This window comes from Monopterus albus, unplaced genomic scaffold (genome assembly GCF_001952655.1).
Source record: "Monopterus albus unplaced genomic scaffold, M_albus_1.0 scaffold113.1, whole genome shotgun sequence".
NCBI lineage: Eukaryota > Metazoa > Chordata > Actinopteri > Synbranchiformes > Synbranchidae > Monopterus > Monopterus albus.
In genome coordinates, this window is record NW_018127993.1 from 1,359,957 (window position 1) to 1,368,586 (window position 8,630).

An 8,630-nucleotide genomic window follows, 5' to 3' on the forward strand; every position below is an offset into this window, starting at 1 on the left:
TGTTAACTGTCTCTGTGGATAACTGAATGTGAAGCAAGGTGCTGTTAAGACACATATCTTGTAAAAACACCTCAAATGGATAAAAGATATAAAATTGAGGAAAAATTAATCCAGACTCATCTGTTCTTAATTATAAAAGGAGAAAGAGTTCACACACAGCCCTCGTCTAATGTGATATTTCTCTCAATCGCAGGTGAAGTGTGACCAGTACTGGCCCACACGAGGGACAGAAACCTACGGTCTCATCCAAGTGACACTGCTAGACACAGTAGAGCTGGCCACATACTGTGTCAGGACATTTGCACTTTTTAAAGTAAGATGCTATTTGTTTAGACTAGCTACTTAGACATCCAAATAGCTGCCAGGTAGTTGAGATGAGACTAACTGAGTGGTCACTTACCTTCCTCCATCTTCATGTTCAGAATGGCTCCAGTGAGAAGAGAGAGGTGAGACAGTTCCAATTCACAGCCTGGCCAGACCACGGAGTACCAGAGCATCCCACTCCGTTCCTGGCCTTCCTGAGGCGAGTCAAAGCTTGCAATCCTCCAGATGCGGGGCCCATGGTGGTACACTGCAGGTAAGAAATAACATGTTTTCACACAAAAAAAAAAATCCCATAGCATGAAATTTATTTTTTCTCTGCATTTGTTGTTATGAAAATATTAATACAGAGGATAAGACACATGAGTCATGTACTCCTAGCAATTGTTGGAAGCGATCAGACATGACAAGAAAAAATGTGGGCTAAATGACATCAGCTGAAAGGAATTAAACTGATCCACTGTAGCCAAAGGAAATCAGCCCACTAGCTTTCACAGAAGGCACTTTAAATTTGAAGGTGTTTTCAACATCACAATACATTGCCCTCAGCAAACTTAAACATCTCCTCCCACACACTGACACACAAACACGCATGGCCCTGACGTTTTTCCTCGCTACACCACAAGCATGTCGCATATCAGCAGCCCACAAGTTCTTGGCTTATCCCTTGGGTTACTGCATCTGAAACAAATAACTTCCACTTCCACACCAGCTTCACTTCACTCAGCTACAGAAGCGACCAGACTCCCAGCAGAGAGGCACAAAAATACAGCAGAGACTTCTGGCTCCTCTCAACTCGGGGAGTCATCGGAGGGTGTGCACAGAGGAATCGAGTGAGTGAACAGGAAAGAAAAAACAGTAAAAAAAAACAAACAAAGAAACTGTGATAGTGAGTGTAACAGATACAAACTTCTGTCAGATATGACAAAAAGAAAAGGGATTACTGAGGAATTAGAACTGCCACTTGCCGAAGTTAATTATAGCTAGTTGCTGAATAACTTCAAATTGAAAATTCAAACTACAGTGAAGCAGAATGCAGGAATTAATGTCAGTCTGCAGATGGATGCTTTAATTCTCCTGGCTCCCTATTAGATGCAGTCATTTCCAAGCTCCAACCCTTTTAAGAGGCATTTCCTCACTTCATGTTTGACCACAATTGAGGAATCCTTTGTAGTTGCATGCTTTCAAAGCAATGTTACAGTTTTCTATAATGTAGATAAAGATAAATTGTACTGTAAAAACCAGCACAGAGGTTTTACTTTGCTGAAGAAAATTATGCACCACAAAAAGGCTTTAATACAAGCTAAAAACAAGACTTTTACTGCCCATAATTAACTGCATGGCACAGTTTCTTGAGTGGATGACTAATTAGTTTGGTGCACAAAAGATTGCAGTTTATCATGTATGCACATCCCTTAGACAAAGACCATTAAGCCATAAAAATAAGCGATTAAGGGCTCTAGATTTCTTTCTTAGAGTTATGACAGCTCAGAACTGCTCAAAATTATCTGTAAACCATTCCCATTCTTTATAAATCACTAATTATAAACGTTCATTTATCACCGTCAGTATCTGCAGAATATGGGCCCTCCAGGTCCTCACACCATTCAACCTCTTACCCACTAAAAGATGATGATCAGACAAGTGTCTATGCACTATAGCTAAATTTATAATGTATGTTTATGCCATACGCATCACTGGAGAATCCATATAATTGATTTCATTTGCACAAATTTGAATCTTGATGACAGATGTAAGAAAATTAGCAGTGACTGTTTATCACGTTTTATCTTTAGAATGATGTTCACCTAATGTTAGACACCAGTCTTTCCAGTGTTCAACATTTCACACAGCCCTATAGATTTGAGAGAAGCGTTAGTAGTTCTCTACTACTGTGTATCATTGTGGTAGCCAGCGCATAATACAAATTCAGTCTTAGCTGCTGTAACTGCTTTCAATTAAGTTGGTTATGAACAACACACACAAACTGCCTGCATGCAAGCAAAACAGAGTGAAGAACGAGTGTGGTCACAATTATAGCAGACCACACCTGATCACAACCAGCTGACTTCATGGCGGTTAGTGCAACACTGCTTTTCTTCCATACAAGATTTGGTTGGGGTCATTCTTTAGCACTGGCTTCACCACTTTGACCATCAAAGCCATCATATACCACAAAGTTTAGTGTTGTGCTCATTTTAGACTTGTCCGTAACTACGCAAAGGCAATGACACATACCAACAAAGCGGTTTACGGGTAAACGTAGGTTGCTGATGGGTACAGACAACCCGATGCACACGCCTCCCAAATCTCAACTATGTGCTGTGCGGGTCTGCGAATCATGTATACTGATTGGCTGACCCGATTCTGTCCACTAGCAGGTACTTGCATCTCTGAGAAGGTCGGAGCAAACGACATTACTTGGCTAGACTGGCCACCTATTCTCAGTCTAAATTGTTACTTCCTCACCTGAAAAAATATCAGCAATAAAGTGGCATAACACCAGTTCTAGGATGAAAACTCTAACATCTTTGAGCCTGGCTCAAAATCTCTCATTTCCAGACTTCTTCTTTTCTGTACTTTGCTATTTGAGCGCCCCCTAGTTAGAACAGGTATAAATGCAACAGCTATGCAACTGTCTTTGAATGACAAGATGCACGTTCCCATACGTGCAGTGAAGCACAAGTTTAAATCTGGCTTCAGGAAACTTTATTACCACGGGGGCGCACAGTACCTGGTACACTGGTGAAAAAACTTAACATGCCCACGTCTCCTCATTTCCATTACACACTTACCACACAACAAATAACAATATCGATTCTAATAAAAGGAAGGAAAGGGACAGCTCAGATTACTGCTGCAAACCTCCACCTCCCTGTCATCATGGCATAGCTACATGCTACTGTTGAAGGATCAACAGCCACAACTCGCCACTAGTTTGTGAAGTGGTAAAGCCTGTGTGAAAGAACAAAATTCTACATCTCCAAGGTGCAAATCAGTGAATTTTTGTATTTTCCATATTTTGTTAAGTATTCATATATGCAAAAGACTAAAATTACTATCGGGCCCAACAGCTACACAGTGATCCTGGTGAGTTTGAATTTGTGTGTTCAATAGGCAGAGAAGGGAAATGGTAACAAGTTAGCTGACAGCAAGAGATTTGGTAACAATACGTATGTAATTGCTTTCTCTGCTGCTCATGCTTTATCTTCTCAAGAGTCGCTGCAGCTGTATTTTACACCGCACGCTCTCTTCTCCATCTCCTATTCCCTAAACTCCTGGAAAGCATCTAACACTTAATGTGTGTCGACATTCAAAGCAGCTGGTCTTGACTAGCTGAAAAGGCAATGTCAGGTCATTAGTGCCGTCAGTCCGCCAGCTCCCCTTCAACTGCCAAATGTACCGACAGCTTTCTGCATCACCAATCACATACACGTGCACCATCGATTGTTCGTAAAGGAATATTACTTAAGGAAAATGTATGGTTAACATACATTCCTGCAGCTCAGTCTTTTCAAAAACAACTTGAGAACTACACAATGCCAAAATAAGGGGAAGCACCCTGCATGACAACTACCTTCCTTCTCCTCACCTCTCTCCCCCATTCTTCATTCTTCACCTCTCTAGCTTAGTGCTGTCACTGTCACTTACTCTCTCACAGGTCATCACTCTCCCACACTCAGGTCTGCACTGTAAAATGTTTTCAAATTGGCAACAACTGGGGTTAAGGGAACATTCTCTTCCGCATTCTGCGTCCTCGCAAACAAACCTGGAAGTGACTCATTCTTCAAGTCACTTTCACATTTCTTCAGAGACCGATTCTCTGTTTCACTCACGTGCACATTTGTAATCTCCCTGGAGCTGTGGAGTTTTGTTGAAAGAAAAAAAAAAAAAGAGAGTTCAGTCTCATTTAGCCAATGTCAGCCATTTTGAAAATTATCATTAGATCCTTTGTTAAAGCCAGTGACTCCCTTATGCATCTTTATTCCATTTGCTGCACCATTCCAATGCAACATGGCACATTAACCAGACTTGGCCCCGGGGACTAACTTCACTCCCTTTTGAGTCTTCCTTCCCAACCCTTTCCCTGTTCCTTAGAGCAAATGAAAAACAAATGCTCCATCAGAAGGAGAAGAGCATAGCTCACACCTCGTAGGCATGTCAGCTGAATAGATTTAATAACCTATTTACTCTGGAGAGCCAAGTTCAAGGACTTGTCTTATCAGTGCTGTGGTTTGTAGAAGGTGAGTGGAGAGTTAACAAACAAGATTTAACACCACCCTGTCACCCCACAGTAAATAAACTGTCATCAGAAAACATCCTCTGTGCTGAGGCATGCATTGTTGAAACTTCATGTGCAGGGGTGAGCAGTTTTACACTGCCAGCAGTCTGAAAAGGATGGCTACATGTATACAACACGTCTCAAGCTGGGCTCCAAGAAGAGGTCAAAAAGCAACAGTACAACATCCTCTTTGTCAGTGCTTCTTTCACTTGTGTATTTTTTTTAACAGGTAAATGTGAAAATGTGCAGATGTGAATCCTAATGAAGAGGCCTGCCTTTCAGTGCCTCTTCTAAAGCTTTTATGCCATTTAGGCACACAGTGCTAATCCAGTGGCATTAACTGAAGTCAGCTGTACTTCAGAAGTTTTGTGGCACATTAACAAAACCCTACTCTGAAAATTTGACTGTGTTATCCATATTTGTTGGAGCATTTGTTGTAGGAGCACTTTTCAGAACTATGAGATAAAGGTTAAATGTTGCTGTTGCATAAGTGATTAGTTCTGATGGGTTGGAGAGCACAGATGAAGTCCAGAGGGGAGAGACTAGATGGCAAAGCCAGCAATGAGCCTGCTGAAGGCTGCGACTGCCAAGCCCTCTCCTCCACACAGTGCCACTTCAGATTTAATTACTCTCCACGTCAAACGGTACATCCTACAGCAGCAAACTTTGCACGGAGAATTCATCTTTTGGCCTCATCACTGGAAAAAGGGAGTTCTTCAAATTACTGTTCATGTTTAGAAAAGACATCTCTCCCTCCACTGGACTGCTCCTCACTTCTATCACTGGAGAGCAAATGCAGACTGGTGTAGCCAAGGTTAAGATAAAGAAGCTCAAACTATTTAGTTTTTCCATAAAGTTTGTGAATTGTACAATGGACACAACCTTTCTAGTACAGCCACTACTGAGAACACCTAAAGACATTTTTCCTTCTCTGTCATCTCTGTGTCTGCAGTGCTGGTGTGGGACGCACAGGCTGCTTCATCGTGATCGATGCCATGCTGGAACGTATCAAACATGAGAAGACTGTTGACATCTATGGGCACGTAACGCTAATGCGTGCCCAACGCAACTACATGGTGCAGACAGAAGACCAGTACGTCTTCATACATGACGCGCTCCAGGAGGCTGTCAACTGTGGCACCACAGAAGTGCCCGCCAGAAACCTCTATGCCTACATCCAGAAACTGACACAGATAGAAGGTGGAGAGAATGTTACCGGCATGGAACTTGAGTTCAAGGTACAAACTGTTTACTGAAGCCAACACAGTGGACAAAACAGTTGGGGTCAGGCACCGTCTTAGCCTTAAATTCCTACAGCATAATCTGAATATTGCAAACCACACTTGATGTAAAGTGCTACAAGTCGCTGTAATATGTATTAAGAATTCACAGGCATCCCATCTTCCGCATCACTTGCAGGCCCCAGCGTCAATGATTGACCATTCCCAGTATAACGCAACTCTTTCCAGTTCCCATTAGGCATGCTAGACAGCATGGGGCCTGTGGTTTCCTCGTTATTCCCGTTAGCTGATTCACTTGTGTAACCCAAAAGAGGATAAATTGCCTCTTTTGGTTTCCACTTTCCCATAATTCTTTTTCCTTGACTAACAAGGGTCTTGGTTTACATGAAAACACCAAACACGAGTTTTTCCCACCACAGATCAGTTGCCAGAGGGGAGTTGAGCAATATACTCCATATTTACAATGAGAGGCTCAACCAACCTTATCAGATTTTTTGCTGTGTGTGATGTTGCTGCATTTATGGTATTGCTTTGCTTGTCACACACCTACTTTCTCGCTCTGTGATTGATACTGAGTCCACTTAGAGATGATAAACAGGATAGATTACACTGCACTTGTGGATACTCCAGGCTCGTTTTAGCATCCACTCCCCTGTCGTTTCATTATAACAATCTTTATTTCGTGTTCTTATTGCTGCTGTTTTCTGAGGGCTGCTACACAAAATGCCACCGCACTGCATACAATGATATTAGTGTTATCTTACAACATGCTTTATTCAGGCAAAAGCAAGCTGTGATAGTAATCACTTTAATGCCCCTTTCATACTTTATGAAATAGTATGCAACCACAGTTCACTATGAGCCATTATAGTACAAATTCTGTCACCCACTATGTGTCGCTTATTATGCCTCAATGTCGGTACCCAAGGACATACAATAACCAGATTGTCAGTGCTCTTTGCCTGGTATGAATATCCTCAAAGATCTCTCTTCTTCTCTTTCTCCCCTGCAGCGTTTAGCCAACACTAAAGCCCATACATCACGATTCATCAGTGCCAATCTCCCCTGCAACAAGTTCAAGAACCGCCTTGTTAACATAATGCCATACGAGTCCACACGAGTGTGTCTTCAGCCCATTCGAGGAGTTGAGGGTTCAGACTACATCAATGCCAGCTTCATTGATGGCTACAGGTAAATGTGCACGTACTCTCACACCCATTACAAAGCAGATGCAACACTCCATATTAAAAATAACATAAAATAAGCAAATACGGCTCTGTCTACATCTCTATTTCATCTTCACACTATTCACAGTCAAAGTGTGTATATCCACACAAATTGTTACACCTTTTTCATTGTGTTTGCAATTGTTCCCCACAGGCAACAGAAAGCCTACGTTGCCACACAAGGACCTCTAGCAGAGACCACAGAAGACTTCTGGAGAATGCTCTGGGAGCACAACTCTACTATTGTTGTTATGCTCACCAAGCTTAGAGAAATGGGCAGGGTAAGCATATGCTTATTTTCTCTCTTAGTTTTGGCATCAACCTTATTTGTCTGGCTACATAACACAGAGGCACATGTTACAACCAGCTCTATATGAAATACCATCCATAGTTTCATCCAAAACCACGCTTCCTAGTAGTATATGAAGTATGAATTGAATCCTGTACCTGTTAAAAAAAAATTTAATCTGGGAACGAGCTCTGTGAAGCTGGTATGTTGTGGCTCATTGTGATGTTTTTTCATTCTACAGGAAAAATGCCACCAGTACTGGCCAGCAGAGAGGTCAGCCAGATACCAGTACTTTGTAGTGGATCCCATGGCCGAATATAACATGCCCCAGTACATCCTGAGAGAGTTCAAAGTGACCGATGCCAGGGTAAGAACACGTTGTTGCAAACAACAAAGGTCAAAGATCAAAATGTGATGCTGTGGGAATGGAACTGTAAAATCTGTGTTGTTTACAGTTTGTTTTGGTGGAATTGTTCTGGGCTGTGACCTGTCCATGGGAAATGGACAAGTTAAATAAATAATTTTCACTGGGATAAAGAATAAAGCAGCATAAAAAGCTGCTGCATTCAATTGACTATTTTAATTTCTGACATCCCAAAATGCAATTTCATGATGAGCAAGATAAAGGTTTCAGTGATGTTAAATGTGTCAGCTAGTGAACACTGCCTGGATTTAACATTTCAGTGGTGATTAGCTCAGAATTCTGGCATTGTATCAAATACTTGTTTATACCAAACTATGGCCTTAAGTGTAACATAAGCATTAATATAAATGTGCGGCAATCATGACACACGTCAGTGTGTAAAAACAAATGTGGTGCTGGAAGCAAGGAGCTGCCAGAGTTTTTAATTCCATCAAAGACTTACACAGAGAAATGGTGCAGGCTCCCTCCTTTGTAGTGCATGTTACACTGTCTCGTCAACGGGATTGCTTTCCTTATCAAGGGGATACAATATCACTTAAGTAATGCACACCCTCAGAGTCGATTCTCCAAGCACCCTGTCGAGGGTAGCACATCAAAGGAATTAGCATCGCTAGTGTTCGTGTGTAATACTTTCAGGTAAAATGACAGCCATCTTTATTTAAAAAAGTCTTATAATTTTAACTTGGCATCTGTGCTCTCAGGTTTTTTTTTTTTTAATTAAGAATGGTGACTTGCAATGTAAGACCCATGAAAGTGTGGATCATTATGATGGAACTGGTCACATGCAACTTCCATGGGTTAGCTGGCTGCAAAATAACTCTAGTTTCACTTCAGTTTGCAGTGACAG

General features: G+C 41.7%; 1 protein-coding gene across 1 annotated transcript in view; it reads left to right on the plus strand.

Annotated features, from left to right (window-relative positions):
* LOC109966549 (receptor-type tyrosine-protein phosphatase delta) overlaps positions 1-8,630 on the plus strand; it is a 322,783-nt gene that overhangs the window by 312,653 nt on the left and 1,500 nt on the right. Inside the window, 6 exon segments of the mRNA XM_020611458.1 lie at positions 194-313; positions 423-577; positions 5,556-5,841; positions 6,857-7,035; positions 7,225-7,351; positions 7,601-7,749. Coding sequence (XP_020467114.1) covers positions 194-313; positions 423-577; positions 5,556-5,841; positions 6,857-7,035; positions 7,225-7,351; positions 7,601-7,749 — 1,016 coding nt within the window.